The sequence below is a fragment of the Thunnus albacares genome, chromosome 8 (assembly GCF_914725855.1).
Source record: "Thunnus albacares chromosome 8, fThuAlb1.1, whole genome shotgun sequence".
Classification (NCBI taxonomy): Eukaryota; Metazoa; Chordata; class Actinopteri; order Scombriformes; family Scombridae; genus Thunnus; species Thunnus albacares.
The window spans coordinates 27,624,813-27,649,930 of NC_058113.1; the positions used below are offsets into that span (position 1 = coordinate 27,624,813).

The 25,118-nt window shown below is 40.0% G+C and overlaps 1 protein-coding gene across 2 annotated transcripts in view; it reads right to left on the reverse strand.

The window, feature by feature from the left end:
- LOC122987812 (raftlin-like) overlaps nucleotides 1-25,118 on the reverse strand; it is a 106,297-nt gene that overhangs the window by 25,234 nt on the left and 55,945 nt on the right. The window contains exons 5-7 of one of the 2 annotated variants that reach the window (XM_044359852.1): nucleotides 20,559-21,042; nucleotides 11,260-11,463; nucleotides 308-426 (exon numbers count right to left, since the gene is read on the reverse strand). In XM_044359852.1, coding sequence (XP_044215787.1) covers nucleotides 308-426; nucleotides 11,260-11,463; nucleotides 20,559-21,042 — 807 coding nt within the window. Of the gene's footprint in view, nucleotides 1-307; nucleotides 427-11,259; nucleotides 11,464-20,558; nucleotides 21,046-25,118 lie in introns of both variants that reach the window. The other variant, XM_044359851.1, reaches the window with a different exon arrangement.

Genomic DNA, 25,118 nt, shown 5'->3' on the forward strand with positions numbered 1-25,118 from the left:
TACATACGTTCATCTCATGTTTTAGAACTTTGACAATGTTTATATGAACAACAGAATTTTGAAAAATGATAACACAGTATGATCATATCATCACAAACCGATTTTATTCAGAGGCGATAAATGATAATGTTGAATTATTGCCCACCATCTACTCTAAGTATGTTTTTTTTAAATACAAGTTGCCACGTGTATCATGATGTGCCATCCCCCCCCAAAATCCCAAAGCTTCACAACTTTTCCTCTCTACTAGTAGCAGAGAGTACAAAGCCTGTGGAACTGTGACAAAAAGAAAAATCTCTCTACTCACATCAATAACGGTCCACTGCTCCACTACGATGGCGTCATATATCGGGGTGGCCACGTTCGGCTCGCTTTCGCTCGCCTCCTGGAAGATGAAGACACTTTCCACTGACTTAGGCAGCAAATCTGCAAGGAAGAAGGAAAAAAAAAACCCAGCCATGAAAAGAGTATTTACAAGATGGAGCGTGTCTGTCTTGTCTCTTCTGCTCCTCCAGACCCTCCAGGCCAGAGGAAATGGAATGATATCACTCAGCCACATTCTCACACAAGCCTTTATTACATAGCCAGTGGTGTGGGCCATTTGTATGAGCAATGTGCACTTATACATTATGCAGGGAGACAGTGTAAAAGAAAGGAGCAGGTATTCCCCTTCTGGGATCTTAAAAAAGAAGAGGAGACATTATGTGCTACATCAGTGGTTTTCAGGAGCCAGAGCCCTGCTGGTTTTCATGCTGGAAAGCTAAACAGAGGCTAATTACAGCTGGGAAGAAAGGTGTATGCAGTAGCTGATAGGATTTAAAATCAGCAGTGCTCTGTGTCTTGAGGATCAGCACCGAAGAACCACTGCTTTAAAAAAGATGGACAGATTTTTGGTGATGGCGAAATGTAGCCGTTCATTTAATGAAGTCAGTCCGTGAGGCATTAAAGCATAAATCCTTTTGCTAAGCCCGCATAATTCACCTTAAAAAGACTTGAATTAAGTGAGCCACATAAAGACATTGACGTTGATGCTTTAGGCCACTAGTGAGATTGTGTGCTGCTGACCAAATAGATTTTCTAAGCTTCTCTTCTTTTGGAGGTTAACAATTGCAGGATTGGCATCTCAGACAGAAACACCAGCCCCACGAGCCAGGACCCCTCTCCACCCAACGTCTCTTGTTATTCATTTGATGCACATGCACATTACACACAGGCACACACACACACACACACGCACGGACACAATACACGCCCCATGGTCCAGTCTTCCCGACTGGCCTGAGTGCTTTCTCATTACTTCCACACCATTTACACACTAATACAGTTTGCCGGGGCCCAGGCACCAATACAAGACACTCCACATTTCATTACTGGGCCCTAATAATAGGGGGAGGAGAGGCGGCTCGAGAGACCATGGAGAGAAGGAGGGAGAGGAAGATAGAAAGAGAAAGAGTGAGTGAGCAAGACAGAGGGAGAGATAGAGTGGAGGGATGACAGGCTCTTTTATTTCCCCCTCCCTGAAAACCCATTTAGGACCACAGCACGCTCAATTGAAGACATCTCTCAGACATCTACTGGCTCTCTCAAATACAGACATTGTCGTTGTTCACCCCATCTTTTCTCTTCTTCCTCTTCTTTGCCTTTTCTCTTCCTCCGCTCCCTCCATCAACCCCCCTCCCCTCCGCTAATCCAAAAGCTCCTCCGACTCATTCGTCAGCCCTCCCCGCTTGGCGTATAATTGGAAAGAAGCCTTTTTGGAAGAGGTGAGTCGCCGAGGCCCACCATCGGTTACCTGCTAGCGCGACAGGGATCACTCAGGTGAGATTGACACGGGGTTTCTGACTCGTTCCTCTACAGGGAGCAGCCTGTCTCTGGTGATAATGCAGACAGACGCTCAGCAGAGGGGAGAAGGAGAGAGAGAGAGAGAGAACGAGGGAGGTGGAGGAGAAGGAGTCGGTTGCTAGAGGCGTCGAGTCTGCCAAGGGAATGCACCGGTTGCGTGCACGAATAAACATTATCTTGCACCTATTGACTGAGTGCTGAGCAGAGCAGCCAGCAGGCCGACTGAGAATAAGTTGTTTACACTTGCAAAAACCACTGTGCACGCTCGGTAAAATTGTTCTCCATCCCCTGGTGACTCACAAACTCAAGGTCGCAGGGTGAGGCATGCAAATACAGTCGTACTAAAAACAGGGAGTGACAGCGCTGAGACTGAAAGACACCGAAGCAAATGGAGGGGGGGGAAAGTCAGAAAGCTGGAGAGGCAGGGTGACAGCAAGTGACACCCAGTGACACGCAGCAGCTGAAATCAGCACCAATATGACAGAGGAGAGGATCAACAACAGACTCCCGGTGGGTGTAGACAACGCTGACATACAGAGACTGAAACTTAGGGTGGAGTTTGTAGTAGTGCTTGATGCGTGGGGATTTTTTTGAGTGTAGATGTGAGGTCTTTGGCTCCACATACCCAGTCAGTTTGGAAGCTGTTTGTTCCTAATATTCATGGACATGCTCGCAAACCTGCTGTTGTACATCGATTTCTAGCTCACAAGCAAACACCAGAGAGAGAGAGTACACAAGAAGTGCTTCCAATGAAGCCGTGTGCATCTGTGCGTCAACTACCCCTGCAAAGTCAGTCTGGCTCCAGCAGCATTTTGCACGTTTACACGTTTACAACACTGGTACCTTCTTCATTCTTTTATTTCCTCAATCTACAATTAATTCACTGATTAAAGGATCATATTTGTGATTTGCATGGTAGATTATTGACTGTATTTTCTCGTTTCATGCAGCCATTGGTTTCCATTCATATGAAAATGACTTTAAAGACTCTTGAAACTTGTTGTGTAATCCATCATATCAATAAATCAATCAAAACTTTATTTATATAGCACCTTTCATACAAATCAAATGCAATTCTAAGTGCTTTACAAGTGATTAACAAATGCACAGGATATGGATTGGGAGACTAATGCAATTTTAACTGAATTACCATGCAATGATAATATAATTTGGACAACTTGATGTTCACTGTAATGGATTACATCATTTAAAGAAGTTTCAAATGTCTGCTAACTTCATATCACGCAGAATTTAAGGGAATCCATCTTGTCAGGCTTCAAGATTCGTGCTTGTGTCTGAACCACCGGAGGTTTGGACCAGTCAGCGTCCTGTGAGGACGTGATCTTGTGATCTCGCGAATCCAGCTGCCTCTCCAGGTAAGACGGTGATAGACAGATAGTTCATCCAATCACCTGCTAAGTATTTTTTGAAAGTGGAGTTTACAAGGACGTTTTCTCAGATGGTTCTGTGTAACATCAGGTTAATACTGTATAGCAAACATCTGAAAACGGTCAAGAAAACAATAACAAAGTGGAACAAACTATGAAGTCCATTTTGTGTCTCACCAACATGAAACCGAACACACTGAAGACACTCTCCGAAGCAATATCATCAGGTATTTGCATGTGTCCAGTGTAAATTATCTCTATATTACAAAATAAACATTTTAATTGTATTTTCTTTCAGATATTTCTTTGTTTTGAAAGGATTATTGTCTTCTGATTGTTGAACACTTCTCTTCATTTTGTATGTTTCTTATTGTAATTTAATTTTTTTGTATTTTGCCAAATCATGTTGCATTTATTGGTTCAGTATTTTATGCTGTTGTATATGTGAGAGAATAAAAGTCAATATATTCAGTCTGCAATATATTCAGTCTGCAGACTCGGCCGTCTAACAGAGCGCCGGGGCGAGAAGCAGAGGTGATTCTCTCTGTGTCCTTAAATGCCCTCAACTCCTCTGAGCCTCTGTCATGTTATGATAAAGTGGCATTATTTATAGTCTTAATTTTTTTTAAAATGTCTCTGGTGGTAAATTGTGGTGTTCTTTTAATAATAATAATAATAATAATAATAATAATGGATTGCATTTACAATAATGGATTATATTTATACAGCACTTTATCTTGATACCCAAAGCAATTCACAGTGAAGGGGGGAAACTCAAACTTCTGCTCCTGAGGACTGACCTGACATGAGAAAATTTCTCTTTTGAGTATCAAAAATTTTAAAAGAGTTAACGTATTTAGCAGTTTATTGGCAAAGTAACAATTGCTTAAAGAATTTTGAACATATGGATTAGAAGTGGATTATGCTGCAGGAGTCGTATGAGAAGTTTGTGTGGACATTTTTATGTTTTTTGATGTGACTCCTGTCCTTTGCAAAGGAGTAAAACTTTTCAAAGGCATCTTTCAAGGCTACAGTCTGAGAGTATTGATTACTCAAAAGATACATTTTTAGTGGAATATGAACTCTTCTCCCTGGTTGAATCATTAAGAAAGAGCAGTAAAGTAGACATTTACTAATATCACAATATTGATTGTCACCTTAAAGTTTCCACTCCAATTTAATTTAGTGGATTAAAATAAAAAACAAACAAACATATGCATTTTTGTGTTCACAAGTCCATTTGTTTCCACAGATCAGTGTATGTGTGTTCAAGTCCAGCTAACCGCTGCCGAGCGGGAAAGTGACCCTGCCCCGAGTCATGTCTGCTGACATGATTTAAACATGTGTGCCAGGCGCTGCCCCAGAGAGCTGGAGACAGGCCGCTGACAGCTTATCTATATTTCAAACAGGACAAGTGGACATCCAGATAGAGGGACAGTGAGAAGGAGAGAAAGAGGCGAGGGTGTATAATGTGTGTGGATTGGCTGTGGCTCTTCCCGGCGGAGCCAAAGGTTTGGCAGCTGGCAGGCTGGTACCTGTGGGTTACCGGGCAGACTACAGCTGGCGATGAAGGAACAGAGGATGGACAGCATGGTGATTGGATGCCAGGGGGTGTTTTTGCAAATGTATAGTCCATTTGCTTTGGTGTGAATACAGAGGACACGGAGGGTAAAATCTCCAGGTGGGCATGCATGTAATTGAAGGTACAAGTCGGAATTGTTAATCTATATTATTATTCATTGATATCTATTTAAATTACAACTGATATGCACTTTAGAGCTGCAGCTAATGCTTATTTTGATTATCGATCAATCTGTCAGTTATTTTCTCGATTAATCAATTAGTTCTTTGGCCCATAAAATGTCAGAAAATGGTGAACAATCACTCTTTCTCAGAGCACAAATCTCTTCTTTCGTCACGACCGACAGTCCATCACCTAAAGATATTCAGTTTATTATCATAGAAGACTAAAGAAACTGGAAAATATTCACATTTGAGAAGCTGGAATCAGAGAATTTTGTCTTTTTTTCTTAAAAAATGAGTCAAAACAATGAATTGATTATCAAAATAGTTGGCGATTCATTTAAAAGTTGGCAAATAATCAATTAACAGACTAATCGTTGTAGCTCTAATGCACTTATATGAGCACAGACATAATGCTCAGCTGGTGTGTTTACTGTTATTTGCTGACATGAAGGCCAGTGGTGTTCACTCATACATTAAATACACTTTGGAGTCGGGTAACACATTTGCTTTCTTTCAGCTGTGGAAGGGATTTGTCCTGTTGTATCCAAGTCAATTACACACATAAGGCTTTTTTCAAATGTTAAATATAATTTTGTGACTAAAGCTTCAGTGGGAGCAGTCATTTCCTTCACTAGACACAGAGGACTGTCTTTCAAGGTAAAAACATGGAACTTCAGCATCTGTAACATCTGTGGTGTCAAATCCTTACGTACACTTGCTCTGGTACTGGTGTATAATAAAGGAATGATCCCAGTAATCATGAGAGACTTTTCTCTTACAGTTCACTGAGAAGTTCCTGATTAGCTCTCACTTGAGCCCTCCAACTGTGAATTTTTCTATTTTAATAAGTTTGTGTTCGTCACTAACACACAGGGATTCCTGTTGTTCGTTGGCTCATATTTTCACAACAAACAAAATGCTCCGAGCTGTTGAAAGCTTTCATTTTGACCACATGAGTGCATTTTTTTAGAACTGATTTTAAGATGTTACTGATTATTTTTAAGGCTCTTTGTAGCCTCTGTCCCTGCTATATTTCTGACATTGTAGTACTACACGAGTCTGTATGTATAGTAGTCTGACATCCTCGGGCGGACTTTTACCTGATCCAGAGATCTGGCTGACAACTAGAGGGGACAGAGTATTTGCAGTCAGGGCCCCGAGGCTCTGGAACGACCTGCCAGAGGAAATCAGGTTGGCTGAGCCAGTAACATCTTTAAAATCTCTTCTTAAAACACATTTTTATCTCAGAGCTTTTCCTGATTTTAGTTGACTGTCTATTAGATGTATTTTTAATTTTCTTTTCTTCCATCTTCCATTACTGGAATTTGTTTTATCTGTTTTATTATAAAATCTCATAATTTTCATAATTAGTCTATTTTAATTTGCTCTAGCAATCTGTAACATGCATTTTGAAAAGTGCACTAAAAATAAAGATTATCACTTTTATATTATTATTATTTTCCATTTGCTCATATGCCCCCAAAACACTGAATTGCATGCAACTACCAGTGCTAAGTGAACACACTGGCAGAACCTGTCTTGTCACCGGTGGAGGAGACACATGCTGTGCTGTCAAAACGTATATACGTATTACTGCAGCCGCATAGAAATGCATCCTCTCAATATGCACACAGATATACACACAGATGCACAAACATCACAGGGCTTCGTGTTCTAATTCCACCCCTCGACAACTTTTGTCTCAGAGAAACGCTTGCACATCTTTTCCCTTGCTAGAATTTATTTTCACAGAAGAAGAAGAAAAAAAAAAACACCTTATGTGATTTTCATATTCTCAGTATCTCTCTCTCTCTCTCTCTCTGTTTCTATCTCACCCTCTTTTCCTCCCTCTGTTTCCCAAATTTAGAAACCAGTGAGGGCTGACTGTCATGCATATGAATAGCTCAATGTCTCACAACCAGGCTAAAAAATCCTCACCGTGGCTCTGGAGATAGCTAAAGCTATACAATATCAACGGCAAACTCCCTTCCAACAACACTACGGTCAATTCTTCGGGAAACACTCCTCTCCAGGGAGGTAGTGTGAACATATGTGTATTTTGTGTGTAGGTGTGTGTAAATGATTGTATTTGTAGGTATATGTGGATGTATGTAGACCTGCAGTATGTGTGTTCCAGTTTGCAGGCAGTGCCACAGTGTGTATGAATCTTTAATGCATGTCTTATGACACTGGGGCCTGCGTGCAGCTTAGAATCTGTAAATTCAATATCGCTCTAATATCCGACCTGTGGCTCAGGCGAAGTCTCTCCACTCACTGCAAACACTGACTGCCACACCAGACAGGACTCACACACCGTCTGAGCGATCTGTCATACACACACACACACACACATATACACATGCGTATGCAAACAATGCCCCCTAATGCTCTCTCATCCAGCTTCACCATGGAAACCCATCTTTAGAGGGAGCATGGGGACACAGTGTGTTTTTTGTGTGAGTGTGTATCTCTCTGGACCATGTCAAACAGCCGACTGTCAGAGACAATAGAAAGGTAGCACAGTATTTAGGAAAAGGCCAGAGTCGCCGACTGACTGCCAGGAACATGAACATTGATGTACATGCTATAAAAGAGAGATAATCTCCAGGTCAACAACAGACTCCTACATTGACAGATAACATTAATTTGTTATATTTAAAGGTCCAATTTACCAGTAACTTCTATCAGTTTCATGCCTCTCACAACAAATGCAAAGGGAGTGTTAACTCTTAAATGTATTTAGGTTTAAAAGGTTTTAAAAAGAGAATAAATCTTTGCTAATTCATCTTTTAAGAATATAAAAATGGATGAACTTCATAAGACAGGTGAAAGCATCAAGATCAGTGCGATGAAACCACATAAATGAAAATGAAAAAAGTGCTTTATATGAAGGTTATAAACTGAAATATCACTATGCTGATATGCCAATATCGCTAGTTTCTTATTAATATTGAACGCTGGCCACTAAGTCACATTGTTCATTACCCTCTCACCCCCTATGATTAAGGTATGCAGCTCCCTGAGTGCTTTCAAGTTGATTATAAATTATGTTACTATTTGGAATTTTTTGCTTCAAAAGCTCAGAGCTGCATGGATAATTAATTTCAATCAATGGCTGAATTATGTCCTTTGCATAACAATAGCACAATTATGAATAATTATTGGGTACACTGGGCGTGGTTGCTGTTGACTTTAACAAAGATCACAGTGGTGTAGCACAACAGTGATGGCACTGAAATAGCCCTTCTTTGTATGTAACACCGGATGACTGATGGGAGATCTGTTGTATTTTCAAAGATGCCAAATTGAAATGTATAATCTGTCTCAGATTACAACAGCATTACAACTGCTTAGAACTTTCCAATCAGGCAGGTTTTGCAGGATTTTGAGCTGAGAGTTTCTGGTTCAAACCAGGACCAGCATGTTCTCCCTTCCTTCAGGCACCTCAGAGGCTCTTCAGTAGTAAAAAGGTTGAAGATGTATCAGCCAACTCCCGGATAGAACAAAACCTGAAGCGAAGCATTGCTAAACAACCACAGCAGTGATGTCATCATGCTAACATGCTCACAGTGACAATACTAACATGCTGATGTTTAGCAGGTCTAATGTTTATCATGTTCACCATTACACTTTAGCACGTTAGCATGCTAACATTTGCTAATTAGAGGCTGAGGTTAATGTCATCAGTTTCGGAGGTATTTAGCCATAAACCAAAGAATCAGATAAATTAAAATTTTGGTTTAGAGGACACGTTAAGGTGTCACCAAAGTCATTAATTCATCTTGAGGGGAACATGAATGCCTGTACTGAATTTCATGACAATCCATCCAATAGTTGTTGAGATATTTCAATCTAGACCAAAGTGGTCTATCCATAATAAAAAAAGTAGACAGGCTCAGCAACATTTCCTCTGGTTAAGCACTAATGTAAAAACAATAATAGTACAACAGGAAAAAAAAGTTTAAAAAACAGAGCAGCAAGAAGGTCAGTCTTAGAAAAAAAGCACAATTACACTCATTACACTGCAGCTGTATCTGTCAGAACATGACAAGCTGAAGCACGCTAGTCGCTCTGTACCTCAAAACAAGGCTGTCACTGTCACAACAATCTCCCACCTAACTGCATGCGTTTGTCTCTGTCAGCTCATGTCCTTTAGTGTATTGTTTTGCTGTCAAACATGTCCTTGATGTTTATTAGGTTGAGATGGTTTCCTGTATCGTGCGAAGCATCTCATCACGAATCACGAAACTCGTCTCAAAGAAGAAGCTAAATATGGAGACGACAGGAAAGGATACTGATTCTAAAGCCCTGCGCTGCATGGGTGTTTGATGTAATTAGCTGCTAACAACAAATGTGATGTCGCTTTGACGGCATACTGCCAGCAGCTCTCAAAAGACCAAAATCCACAAAATACAGAATTCACCTCTGTTTTCTAAAGTGGATGAGTTTAAACTGTGAGCTGAAGTCAGTCCTACAAATCAGTGAAGGCAGAGAGAGTTTCATTCTGGGGCTGATCCGCTTGCTATCCTATCCAGTAATTTCACCGCTCGCGAGACGCATATCTTAGCAGTGCATGAAAAATGCAAAATATGTTAGAGGATCCTAATGAGCAGAAAAAAAATTGAATCATAATAATACACTTCATTACTTCATTCGCAGGACATAAAATATGCAAGGAGGCACTCATTTGTTATCAGGTTAATTATCTGTGTTTCAGAGTTGCTGAGGCGTTCACTTTCCCAGATTAATGAATTATGACTCTTATTTACTCTAGCTGGCTTATTCCGCCAGTGTCAGAGTGAAGCACAGAGCCCCTGGGGTCTGATGGAAGAGGAAAACCCAAACAGGAAATAGTTTAAAAGAGGATACCAAACAACTCCATGAACTCCAGCTTTTGAGGCATCGCTAACACAGGATCACATTAATGAAAATAGAAACCATCCTTCTGTCATTTGTGCCATCTTTTTCTTAAAAACTGGAAAAACTCTGTAATTCCAGTTCTAACTGTGTGTTCAGCTGATGCAGTTGATGTAAAAAGCCATTGTGGATGACTAGCCAAATTCTGATGTTAAATTTAGTGTCTAATATAATAACAACTGCAGTGAAAAAATGCATTTTTATGGTTGCAAACTTAAAACCGTAGTAGAGGAAGAGCCATGCTCTAAACGTTGAGCTATCGCTTCTCATATGACGGGGAGATCACTGAAAATGGGGCAGAAATATTTACAGAAAGACAACTCTGATTTATCATTGGCTTATCAATTTGTTACGGCTAATAAGTTGGGAAAGAAGTGCCTCCTCAGACATCCAGCAGACACAGAGCAACATCAGTATCCCATTAGAGTCATGTTTTGGGCCACCTCATAAATGCTAAGTCCAATATTTACTGGATTTCTAGCTTTAATTTGATCCATAAACTCTGGATCAAAGACCTAAAATATCTGGCTCTTTAACTGCAAAGTGCTGAACTCTTTTCTCCATCCTCTCATATACTCCTGTTTCCAGCTTATCTATGTTGGTTAGATAGTGATTTTGGCTGCATATAGTTTCATATGAGGGGTTGGCAAGTGCTGTCGGACCAAAACAATGAGATAAAATAGGTTAAAAGCTGCCTAAAGCTGCAGAGTTGGTGTTGATTTTCTGTGGGGCTGACACTACCGGTGAACTTTTTCACATTACAGAAAAATCTTGTCTTTTTATTCAAAGTTAATATCAAAAATATTGCTTAATGGAATTTTAAAATTCATACCTATGATAACCACAGCTTCTGCAGTTATTCACTGTTTTCAGTACAGAATAATGCATGATTGAACCACTTCCTAACACAGACAGAGGAAGTATTATCGGTGTCACATACATATAATTGTTATTCAAATATGTTTTGATTGTTGGCTGGTGGAAGATGAATGCCAGCTAATGCATAATTAATGGGATACGGAGCAAGGTGCATCATTACCTGCCTCAGGTATTGCTATTTTGCAGAAGTCAACATGAATTTTGCATTTGCCTGATGTTGACAATGTTACTGATAATACTGTGAAAGAAAAGAGGCAGTTTGGAAACTGTTTTCACTTTTAATAATTGTAATAATCTGAGTACCTAAAGAAGAACAATTCTGTAATATTTAAGACAATAAAACTATACTGTTATTTGTATTGTGTGTACATTAAAATGTTTTTTAATTGCGTGTGAGATGTAACCTAAACACAGTATATGTGGATATTATGAGACATTTAATTCCACAGTCTTCCTGAGAAAACTACAGCGAGTCATGCAGCCTTACCGTTCACATTGCCCAGGTGGAAGTAACCATCGATCAGCGAGGCTCCATTGTTGAAGTGCTGAGTCATGTGATCCAGCCAGTTGGCCTCCACCCCTTTCACCCCCTCGTCACAGTTCTGAACCCGCAGTGGCACCTTGACAGTGTAGTACTTCACCTGGCCCTCTCGGACCGGCGGGTGGTTGTACAAAGCGAGCAGCTCCACCCCTGTTGAGACACAACACAAAACAAAACCCCGCCATTGATTTAACTCAGTAAGGGTTGTGACAATACAGATGTAGGCTCTGTGGAAGTCCTATGTTTTACTGCATGATTATTGAACTACTGCTGTACATTGGCAACAGTCCAAAGAGTGATTTGGCTCCGTCTGGAAGGAGCACTTTCCCTCTCTTCAGCTGCCAGAAGTTATAAGAAATGGCATGCTAAACAGTTGGCTGAGAGACACCAGCGTTTTGATTTTAAATACACAACTTTTGTTGCAATTCAATGAACTATTTGCAATATTAAGTTATGATAGCACTCTTTACGTTTTTCTTACTTTCCTGTGACTTTTCAACTCTAACCACACATCCATGCTGTGAGCAACGTGGTAATAAGCAACTGGAAGTACATTTATTTCTTGATAAGCAACCAGGGAAACTCAGCCAATGTGTGGACAGTCAACAAGCTTCTTGGCTAAGGAAAGTTGGCTACCCTGGTCTTGTTCATAAGCTGTCAACAGCAAATACCAATTTGTGTTTTTCCTTTTCCAATCAGTTAGATTTTCTTGTCTTGTGAAAAAAATGTGCTACCGAAGGAGATGAAATGTCTCCAATTAAAGATGGATAATACATAAAAACAGCTCAAAATGAAATAAGACAGTCTGTGTTGGTCCCTGAAAAAAAAATATGGAAACTGAGCTGAAGAAAATGGTTAAAGAAAACAGGAAAGCATTGGTATGGACACACTAGAACAACAATTATATCTTTCAACAAATCTGACCTTGACTTTCAATTCTCTAACTTTGATGTTTTTTGTGTAACCTCATCTCAAAACCTTGAAAATGAAGTCAAGATCTCAGACTATTTAGTCTTTATCTTTATTTGTCTTGTATGTAATTATTATACTGTAACTATGCAACAATTGCAGTGTATTAATATTGCAGAGGGCATAGTGTTTCTGAGATAGGAAACTGTTATTCTTTAATTTTAGGGCTTTTTGCAGTGTAATTTAGAGATGTATGGACCGCATCCTGCATCTGCTTTACATTAATTTCATGTGTTTTGTAAGGCCATGCAGGCAGGTCACATTTGTATGCAGGGCACTACGATAAAAACTTCACCATCATTATCATATCATGAACAAAAGTTCCACCTGGCAGGTGCAAAATATATGGGAAATGAAAAAGTAATACAAAATGAGATTTGTGTTGCCCCGAGCTGGACTCACAAATTCGCTGAAAATCTGTTCCAAGGATGCTGCCTCAGTTGGTTCTTTTTCAACAACAAACGTGAAGAGAATCAAAAGCAATTTGATGCTATTCAAACTACAAGTCATCCTCAGATTCCTTTTAATGTTCTCCAGAAGTGATGTAACTCTGCTGATGCAGAACTTAAAAGGGACCGTTTTATTGTAACCGAGTTAATTCATAGTATAACCTTGAATAATGCATTAAAAGCTCTCCAGCTAGCTGTTGTTTACATCAAGCAGAAATATACATAATGCAGAGGGCCTCAGGAGGCAGAAACAGGCTTGGAAATTTGCCCACAGTACGTATGTCACTGCTCCGCTCATATCATACTAAATCAAAGTGGAAAGAGTTTTATTTGTTGTGATGTGAGTGAGTGAAATATTTGCTCTACTTAGCTTTGAGGAAACACAAAACGTGAGATGTGAGCGGGGTTCGAATCAGGCGGAAAGCAATTCAAATGGAGTCTGCTAACATTTTCCCCTTTCTTTCGAATGCAAATGTCGGACTGTCATTCCCCAAGTGAACCAGATGGATGAGCAGAATGTGCGGCACTGCCACCCACCCACCCGTCCACCCACACACACCCACACACACACACATGCACACACACACATGCACATTGAGGTGGGTGGTGGTGAGGGAGTCATGGCTCAGTCACTTTGGTTCTTCTGTCAGTCCATCCGTCCGACAGACACCCAGGAAGAATGAATCATTTATAACCATTTCTTGTCTGGCTCGTCTGACTGATGTGACAGCTGGCCACCAAATTCCCTAAATCTTGTCATTTGTCACTCTTGAGAAAAGTCACAGTGAAAGAATATTCACACACCCTCCCCTCATCTTCCTCATGTTACCCACATTACAACAAGGACAATATGGCAAACAAATCTTGGACAACATAATGACTTCCCATACTGTACAATATGCCTCTAACTTGCCAAAACAACATATTCACTCACTGGGAATGACTTTGCAGCGATTTGTATCATATAAACTGGTTTACAGTTTATGTGCAAAGACTGAGAGGATGTATCATTACAGTTTGTCCCATGAATCCTTTTCTGTATCTCAGTGCCTTTGAAAAATAACACCATACAGTCAAACTGATTTACACATGCAGTAATGCTTTGGGTCACAGCTCTCATCTTGTGTAATCACATTGTAATTAGATAAGTAATGGCATTAAACCATATTTGACACAGATGATTCCATTGCTACTGATGGGACTGTTAAAGACAGGGTCGGATATATGCCATTTACACCAGCTTGACAAAAAACAATAACCACTAGCAAGAAACTTGCTACCCGGCCTCTGTCTTACACACAATATTAGATATTTTCTGTATTAATACCTGAGCATTAACATTAATGTCTAATTACACCATGATTATGGCATCAAGGCATTCAGGTGGAGGGGAAAACAACTCGTTTTTTGTCAGGAAAGACTCTCTTGGTCTGTAAACATCTTTTCAGCGGTGGTCCATTCACGGGAGATATACTGGAGCCATGGAGGGATTAAGTGTCTTTCCTAAGGGCACCTTCAGTAGGGCAAAGCTGGAGGGAGAATCATCTAAATATAAAGATAAACAGACTGTTCTGTTGTTCTCTGATATTGATATGTATAACTATAATCTAATGTCCATCACACTGCACTGTAAGATAATAGAAAGTCAAACTGGAGCTGTGGTTTTCATCTCACATACTCAAGAATTTTGGAGATATAAGATTTGGTAGAAATCTCTCCAAAATGATTTTTTGTATGCAGATAGTTTGCAGTTGAAATGCACTGCAAAGTACAAGTCAAAGCACTGAAAGCATCATTGACTTTCACTTGAATTTCATAAACAACAGTTCGTTTTGTGTTTCAGCCGAAGAAATGTCTGCACCAAGCAGGTAGCTCCAGGTCTCTAAAGTGAAGCCATTGCGGAAGTGCCTTAAACCTGCATTAAACCTGACTGTATAGAAGTCTATGAGAAAATGACCCTACTTCTCACTTTATTTATTACCTCAGTAAACACTTTCATAATGACTTTATGGTCTCAATCGTTCGTTTCAAATCCTTTTCAATACAGCACAATGTTCATTTAGTAAATTATGGTCCCGTTTAGAGTAAAATAGACGATAAAGCAGCGTATGTTTTAGAGTGTGGCTAGCTTGTGACTGACAACTCACTACCACAGCGACAACATCGGTTACGTACATTACATATCGTAACCGCAGATCAGAATAGGAGTATAGACGTAGCTGTCTGTATGTTTTCAGTTCATGAGAGTTAATTTTAACATTTTGGTCACCTAAAAAAGTCTTGTTCAGTTCAGTTCAGTTCTTGTACTAAAAGATCCTCTGAGGAGTCAGCCGTTCAGTTTATCTAGTAAGTACATTTTGTTTTAAGCCTGTTTTTCGCTAGCCAAAATTAGCATTAGCATTAACATTATCACAGTTAACGATAGACTGTAAATGCATGGTACTAACCAAGATAGCAGCTACAGCTAGCGTTAAGGTCAGCTCCACCCTCTTTTCCAAATATGGTCACTTCTGTCTCCAAAAATTCAAGATGGCAACAGTCAAAATGCTGAACTTGAGGCTTCAAAATGGGAGTCCACAAACTATTGGGTGATGTCATGGTGGCTACGTCCATTTTGTTTTTACAGTCTATACAGTCTGTACGTAGGATTTGTAATTGCTTTTGTGGGATTCATTTTCACAACAAAATTGTGCAGAATTCATAAAATGATATTAAAAATTATGTGATTACAGACAGACAGATGATAAGTAGACCAGCAAGTACTCAAACCAGAGACCCACCAGTTCATGACAAGCTTGAGATATTACAGAATTATCTTACAATTGCATGAGAAAACCGGTGCAAACTGCAGAAGAGCAGATACTTTATCATCAGGAAGAACACAAGGTTATGACATCTTTGATCCTTAACAGTCTCTATTAATAACCAACATAAAAAGCAACATAAATCTTTTGCCAAACTCTCCCCAACCCCGTTCACTTGGGGCTACGGCTACGGGCCACAGTATCTTTCAGAGCATAGATCTGCTAAACACGTGATATTTTATCAAGAAACAGTGGTAATAATACTACAGTGTCATTTGCTTTTTGGCTTTAGAGCACAAACAAGATCTGAAAGCCGAAATGTCACCATGTGGCAAAGTAATTGGTCCTGATCAATAGCCCTAAATTAAATTGTATGTTTTATTTTACCCTGGTATTTCAATTATGTGAACAGATAAAGACAAAATAAATATTATGGCTCTTTTTGTGCTATGAGGCAGTAAAATATGACTTAATGCCTCTGTAATTTAATATTTATCGCTATATTTGAGTATCCTCGTGTCGGACACACACAAAGACATACACACGGAGGAGCATGCCTATGTCCTTTGAACCTAATCGCATAAATTCATTACATCAACAGACGACAGCTAAGCCTCTCAGAATAGTCTGCGCAGTTAACCTGACTCTCGTTGTCGTTGGCAGGCCAGCTAACAAGAAAATGAGCGCATGAGTGTTGTTAGGACTTTGAAAGCATGTTGCTTCAAAAGTTTATCTGATGGGAGAGCAGCTCTCCAAATGACGAGGTCAACGGCAGCAACCCTGCCATGATCTTATAGCGGCGTGGCTTTCCAACACGACACGTCATCATTTCAACGTCTGTTTCCATAATCTAAAGCTGGACACTCATCCCATCAGAACTGAGATAACACTGATCTCAAGGATGAAACCGAGCAGCTGAAAAGACTCCCTCTGTACTTTGACTAAGATGTTGAAGATTCATAAAGATATGAGTCAGGATTATAAAGCTCCTTATTTAATTTCATGTTGTTTGTTTAAAGCTCTGCATGTGTTTGCAGCTTTGTTAACTTATCATGACAAGAAATTCAATCAATGCATTTTTATTAAGACAGATATTTTAAGCACTAAAACACTTGTTTTTGATTGCACATGGTTTTTTTTCGTTGCCAGATACAAGTGAAAGGGAATTATTGCTTCAGTTATGCTTAGTTTTTTCTTCACAATCCAGAAAATGTGACATCCTCATACTGCACACATGTGGTGTACGTATGCTAATGTCAGCATGATAACACGCTCATGATGACAACACTAACATAATGATGTTTAGCATGTATAATGTTTACCATGTTCACTTTGATTTATTGCTCAAAGTCGGATTTCACCCATCACCATATGTGATCAGGCCTTTTCACGCTTTATATTCTCCACACAGTTTTGTGCCAATCCATTTGTCAAGATAAATGAAAACTTTGACCTGCTGGTGGTGGCGCAAGAAAAGTTATTGGATCATCAAAGTCATTAAGATTCAGTCTGGACCAAAGTGGTGGATTGAATGACTGATCGGCCTCGCCATCCTTAGAGCCATGCTGCCAGCATAGCTAAAAACATAATCTGGGAGGCATTACATTTCCCACAAAATGTTTTTGCAAATGCAATTTAATCGTATATGAAAGTAATTTTTAGGAGATAAACATGCTTGTACAGCTGTCACTACCATGCTACACTTTCCTTTCAATTCACTCTTCCCTCAGAATCCCTTTCCCTCAAACCATCCAAGCATTTGAACATCCAAACCTTATGAGCTCTGTGTGTATCAGAGCTTCAGTCTCAGGGATGGTGTTCCTCTTTCGACTGTAAGCCACAGACATTTGCCAACTTCACTGCCAACACTTGCACGGCATTCACCTCAAGATCTGAGGATTAGCGCGGACAAGCCAGCAGCAGCCGAGACTCTTGGGCCTCCTCGGCAGACTGGGCATTAGTAGAGAGGGACATGGGAGCTTGGCAGGCTCTCCCACCACCCCGGCTGGCTGCTACACCGGCGCTGTTGGCGTTGTCACAAAGATTCAGGGGGATGAAGGTGGGGGTAGAGAGAGCTGTGAAGCAGAGGGAGGTAGAGGACGAGGCAGTGGGGGATTATCTTACTGCAAAATGCACTGTTGGGAAGCCCAGATGGACCAGTGGGCTGTGGTCTGCTGTGATGCCAAGAGTGTGTTACCGCACACATCCACATATAAACACAGGTGCAAACAAAAGCACATAAGCATCTGCACACAAAAGACCACATTCATTATGCAACACCTAATATTAGGCACTTTGAAGCTAACCGCAGTGCACACTGTACATACAAATATACAGTATAAACACACACACGCTAACACTCCCACTGGGACGTGTGTCTAATGCACTGTTTGCATATTGCACTGACACATCACAAATAGGCTCTGTGAGAGGAGGCAAGACTATAGGGTGATAGTAGTGGGTGTCTCCATCTGTTAATCCGAAATGCTCAAATAAAGCCGAAACTATAAATGTCTGTGCTAATTTCATCTAGATTCCCACAGAAAAGGGGGCTGTCATGAATAACTCAGAGGTGTAGCTACGTATGGCTCACTTTCTGGGTAGACAGGAAACGAGCCATGAAAATGTGCAGCCTACGAAAAAACCTGACATTGTGGTGAATTTCATAGACTCTCTGCTTCATCAGCTGAGTGTGAGTGTGAATTTGTATGCGCCACAGCTATAAGACGATTCCCTTTGTGTAACGGATAGAGAGGATTATATCCCAAGGCAGCACATTGTTGTGTAACGTTGAGGCAATAGCAGGAAATGACACCTCCACAGTTGCCAAGTGTTTCAAGAGGGATCTATGGCCCCACGCTGTTCTTTAGTTAAACAGCCAAAAGGTATGGCTTCAAATGAAACCAAAACACCAAGTTACACTGATACTGTATGTAGACAGATATTGGCTAAAGATTAGAAGCTGTCAGCTTGAATCTCTGTGAATGTGTGACACAAACAGCTACAGATCACATTGAATGGCTTTGACTGCATGATTTAACCCCCGACTGCTCCAGGTGCTCTGGGACGAGTACTAAACTGTGGTTTGATGAGGGATCTCACAGGTGTGACTGTGTATAAAAATGAAGCGCAAAAATAGCTGCGTGACCCAGGTCCTGTCTGAATTTTGCATGAGGCAAATTTGTGATTTGTGATATTGGGCTATACAAAGAAAAATAACTTGATTTGACTTGATTCGACTACTTGGGAATTGTTAAATGATGAGACAACATTCATTCAACGCCCACGAATGATGCAAGGGTCTTGAGCACCAGTTTAAATTACATTAGCATTGAGCCTGTGGTGGTGCAGTTTTGACCTTTAATTATCTTAATTATCATTCTCTCATTACACCTTTCTATGTAATTTGTAAGGATAGCTGGATTTGTGTTGCAGTAAGAGGTCTCGTGTCATTTGGAGTCTCGTCTTGTTTTAAAGCCTTGTGAAGTTTGAAATTTTGACATTTAATTATAGCGACCTCAATGGGCCAATTAGTGTAACTTCCCTTAAAGGGTCTGTTCATCCAGATGTCAAAAAACAACGCATAATTTCAATGACCAGTCACGTTTTAATATCACCACGCCAATCACAACACATCATCAGATAGAGACAAACGTGTTTTGTCACTGTTAGCTCGCTAGCTAGCTCTCTCTGTGGATCCTGCCTCAGGAAACATGGCTCTGTCCACTGTGATGGAGAACGAACTGATGGAACTATTAGCAGACAGCAGCCTGAAGCTTCAGCTCACACAAGTTGACCTCGCTTTATTCTGGATACCGGCTGCCAGTCAGTAACCTTCTCTGTTAAAACGGGCAATCAAATTTCCGTTGCCTTTTACCACCACCTATTTTTTGTGAGTCAGGGTTTTCCATTGTGACAAAATAAAAGGCAAGGAACAAACTGAAAGCGACTTTGAATGCTACTTTGCGTGTAAGCCTCTCGCCAATCCCACCATGACTTGATCTCATTATTTCCCAGAAGCAAGCCAAAGTGCCTCGCTGAGGGTAAGCAGAATATTTGTTTTGGTCATTACAGCTGACAGTGGCATAACACATATTTACAGCCTTGTTTATTTTTTCTCCTTTTTGTCATGTTATGTTTTTTTCTCATTTATTTGGGAAGGTGCTCCTTGGAAATTTTTAACAATCAGAAATGGGCCTTAAGTTGAAAAGGTTGAAAACCCCTGGCCTACAGTACATGAGTTTTCCCTCCCTTTAAGTTTTATAAAAATTGGATCAGTGGTGTGTTTGAGTAAAAGAATAAAATTCCTCAGGTACTACAAACTGGCAGATAAGTGAAATATGTTAAAACCTTGAACAAAATGCAAAAATCACCCCCTTAAAGGTGAAGTCCACATTTTTTTTAAAGCCTTAAGACAACACTCACATACCCATGAGTACAATCAAATAGTTTTTGGTTGCTGAAATTGTTCCTCCTCTCCATACTGGCTGTGAAATGATCCATTCCTCATGTGGTTTTAATGTCCTTGTTCTGTACAAAAATGCATTTTAAAGTTTGGTCGAAGCAAATGTGTGAAGGTTCTGCTGTCTGCTGAGTTAGACAAATCAAGTGGGAATCATCTTTTTTAGAATAAAATTCCCTTCTTTGTGCTTCAGTGTGTTTCTGAAATGAGCTGCAGTGGAAGGATAGCAACACAAAGCCAATATGAACAGGAGGAATGATTGCAACAACTAAAAAAGAAAAACGGCATATGGGCTTGAAAAATATGTTAACATAGTCATTAATTTTGTGAAAATCAAACTAGTGGTGACCTACATCACACTTGACAGACACAAGCCACTATCACTACCCAATTATTTTTTAATTTGTCACCTACTGTTAGAACTACTGTTTGTCCCCCATTTTTCCCCCAAACCCAATTTTTTTCCCCGCATGTACGAGCTTTACAGTCCTAATTTACATGTTTTTTTGCTTAACACATCGTTTTTAGTTTATGATTGTTGTAACCATGGAGACCACTCACCATCGCCTCTCCGCAGGCGGTATCTCGGCCTCTCCTTTGTCTCTGTGCCAGCGTCTTTGTTGTTATTGTGACACGGCGACTCCTCCTCTGTCAGCTCCTCACTGCGCTCCAGATCTCCCTCTGATATTGGAGACGCTGCAGGCGAGGCCTCGACCTGACTGCCCTCCTTTCCGCTCCCTGAATGATTCCCAGTGTTCCCACTCGCGTTCTTCTCCTCACCCGGTGCTTCTACCCCTGCCTCACATGGGGCTTCCTTGTTCCCCTCTTTGTTCGCTGCATCCTCTTGAGTTGAAGGTACTGCGTGATTCGTGGGGCTTGAGGGGTTCGAGGGGCTGCAGCTGCCCAGGGAACCGAGCACAGAGCTGGGGCTGGAGTGCAGGGAGAGGGAGGGGGTGTCTGGTTCTCTGATCGTGGTGCATGGCGCCCCGTACGGTTCCTGGACAAATCCCACGAACATCACCCCCTGGTCAGCAGCATCCTGGATCTGCTGTTGGAAACATGGGAAAAATTTTAATAATTAAAAGATAGACAGACAGCAACAAATGCTACTGACACAGCTGCTGCTAATTTGCAAAATGTCAAACATTCTCTGTCATTCATCCACTTTTCTTTGTCATATATGATAGTAAATTGAATATTTTTGAATTTGGGAATGTTGCTCAGACAAAACAAACAACTTCACAATGTTACCTTGGGCTCTGAGAAAATGTAATGGGTACTACTTTTAGCCAATTTAATTGGCTAAATGATTAGTCCTGAAAGTGTATGGCAGAGAACCGATAATCAAAATAATTGTCAGCTGCGGCTCTAGATTTGACTGCATGTGTTTTTGCATGTGAAGCTGTTGTTGCACTCATTAGTTTTGGGTTTCAAGCTTCAGCCAAAAATGTAAAAACAAGATGCAAAATGACGACCTATGAAGCAAAACATATGCAGAAAGTTATTTCCCAACAGATCTCAAATTGAAACCAAACTTTAAGAATTAGTTCGAAATCAATTATCTTGATATGGAATTGTTTTTCCCTCAACACTTTTCACGGTGTGCATCTTGGATCTTTGTTTTTTCTTCCCTCAACCAACCCCTATTTTCTGCCCGTTCCTTTTCAGCAGCTTCTCCAATCACACAGTTGTTGATTAGACTGGAGCGACCACAACCCAGGCCCGGGCCGAGTCCCAAATCCAGCGCTCCCATTTTTTCTCCCTCTGTCTTATTGTCATCTGGCATTTTATGTCAATATTGGGATTCTGCCACGGAGCGAGATTGAAACGTTAACTGTCAGGGAATGTTAATGATGCCATTCTCCATTTCTGCCCCCCCCCCCCCCCCCCCCCCCCCCGCCGCCGCCAAACAACCCCACCGCCAAACCACCTACCCACCCACCCACCCAAGCCAAGGCGGCACCCGTCTCTATCTTGAGCCACAGTGAGGGGAAAAGAATAAAAATCAAATCAAATTGCAGGTTATTCACTATGAAATTAAATTGGAAAACAGTCACATTGTTTCCAGCCATATTGTTTAATATCAGTGAACGCTCTCTGGGTGCTTCCACATCATATTCCCCATACCAATATGTTGAAATGGAATTGCTGAGATAAAAGGGAGCAACTGTTGTATCTCATTTAATGGTAATGCAGGCAGTCAGTGAGAGAGAGATGAATGGCTTCGACTGTCTAATGTTGGTGCAGTTGATAGCACAAGTAGATTGAGATTGTGGGCTGTAATGATGAATTTATTTTCAGTACCATTGTTATGATTATTATTATCATTTTATTAAACCCCTTGTTTGACAGAGTAGAACCATTCAGATTAGACTTCTTTTTCCAGAAACATCCTGATAACGGTCCAACATCATGATTTATATCAAGATTGTAGATAAATGACAAATATGGGTGTATAAAAAATGAGAATAAAAACACGAAATATGTAAGTGCGATGTCAAACGTAGAACTGAATATAGTTTCATATTCACAAATAACTAGGTTTCTCTTTTTACTTTCAGATGAATTAAATGTAAACAGGTTATTAACTATTTAAATCATTAAAATGTTAGTAGATTAGCTAACCAACACAAAATTAATGGACAACAATTCTGATAATTGATCAGTCGTCATTTATTGACCAGAAATTCCAAACATTTGCTAGTTGTATAGCTTATTAAACGTGAGGATTTGCTGCTTTTCTCTGTATTATTGTAAAATTAATAACTAAGATATCAAATATGTCAGGCTCAATTTTGAGGAAAAATGTGTACAAAACAAGAATAAGAGCCTACAGCTATATTGAGGCTCCTCTTACTGTAGGCACAGTGGTGCTTTGAGCTAAATGATAATGCTGGCATGCTAACATGCTGATGTTTAGCAGTTAACGTTAAAACGTTAACGTTAGCATGCTAACATTTACTACAATGTAGATGTAGAAATGTCAACCTGATGGTGGCGCAAAAGGAAAAGTCAGGGGATCATCAAAGTCATTACAAATCATCCTCAGGGGGATCATGCACAAAGTTTTATGAGATATTTCAGTCCGGACCAAAGCGGCGGACTTAATGAAGAACAAAACATCTAGAATATTACCAACTGATAGACTGCCGTTTGAAATATATGGTCTTGTGTTTGAGTTTTTGCCTCAATGTAAACTAACTAAAATTAAAAGCTGGAACAAGATGATACATTACTATACTGTCAGACAGTGGAGGTTATGACAACTTTAATAAGCTTAAAGCTACTTAAAGAGAAACAAAAGGAGAAAATTGGATGTTGAAAGATTAATCGGAAATAAGAATAATTCTTAGTTGCAGCTATTTAAGAGTCATGTGACTTACACGCTATTGGGATCTATTGTAATACACTGTCTACAGTGTTAACACAGAGTGGATGAAGGGTAAACACATACTGTATAAATGCTCAAAAAATTTGCATTCTTTTAAAGTTCTCAATCTAAAAGACAAGTTGCTTCGCCTCTGGTCAGATAAATTAGGTTTTGAGGTCAAAAGGGAAACTTTGCATCACATCACAATTTCTCTTCATTAACCAAAATGATGCCATGTACAAACTTAATGAAAAATATTCTAGCTTCCCTTATTCTGGCACCAGAATATCAACAGCCTGCAGCGGAAAAAAAACATTTCAATTTTGACTTGAGACCACATTTCCTATTTCTCCCGAAAGTTATTAAAGTGGCACCAGGAGGAGGTGTCTGAAGGTCAAGATGAAAACCGCGGAGAAAGAGATTGAACAAGGCAGAGAGAGGAAGAGAAGAGATGACAGGAAGAGTGGCGTACGGAAAACAACAGAGATTGAGACAGTGAGACAGTGAAAGGAAAGAAAATGAGAGAAAAAAAAGGATATGAAGAGAAGAAACAGGGAGAGAAACAGCATCCAAGAGAGAGAGAGCTGAACGGAAATGGACTTCTCTGCTCACTCCTCTACCGCTCATCCATGTCCACTTCCCTTTAATAGATTTCCAGCATGGCCTCCTCCTCCTCCTCCTCCTCCTCCTCCTCCAGCAAGCCTGTAGCAGCTCAGTAGATTAAAATGATAACCAACAGTAATGAGGTCCTACAGGACTGCGGTTGCATGACTAATCAAAGGGCAAAATGTACAGAAAGGTTCAGGAGCGAGGCTTCAAAGGCCATCATAACGGTCTATAATATACAGATTAGGCAGGAGGGGTTGAATCATGACGACGCAGTGTAACCAGCTCACAACAGAGGATCAGAGAAGAGTAGAAATCTATTATTCCCACTGGGGCAATTCATTTTGCAGACAACATTTAAAAACATAAAGAACATCAAGACTGAGTCCTAAAACATATACAGCTAAAGGAAATATAAAAAGGATTAACGTCATATATATATATATATATATATATATATATATATATATATATATATATATATATGTCATCTGAAGTGCTGTTTCAAACAGGCTTTCTACTGCGGTGCATTCATAATAGAGACATATGCTACAGAGCCTGTTGATTATTAGATCAGTAAATGTGCGGCTTCTGTTTGATGCTTAACTGCAAATGAATCAAGTACTAGATTTTCACATTGTGTGATTTCTGTGAGATGGATTCTGAAAACTAAAATGAAGATTAGGGAGATTTTTGGATTATGTGATTTGAAATAATACAGGTAAATTCAAGCAGCAACTACGACGGCTTGAGGCTGAAGCCAATGTGGAAATATCTAAGGTGTAATGTCATCGATGCCGCTAGATGTTGGCTCCAAATAACTCCCATTCACACCTCACTACATCTATCTTTATATATAGTCTACTTGTTAAATTACTACTATTTGTAGGTACTTGTACTTTTCGCTCATTTTGTGCAACTTTACATTTCTTTTCCACAAAGGAAAATTTTGCACTTTTTACTCCACTGCACTTGCAGTATCTGACAGCTAAAGTTACTTTATTAAAAATTAAAATTACATGCGAAACATTGTAAAATATGATACATGGCATAGATTATACCCAACAGTATACACAATAGTTACGTTTAGTTCCACCTTAACACTAAAATACTGCTTAATGCATCACTAATTTTGCAGGTAATAC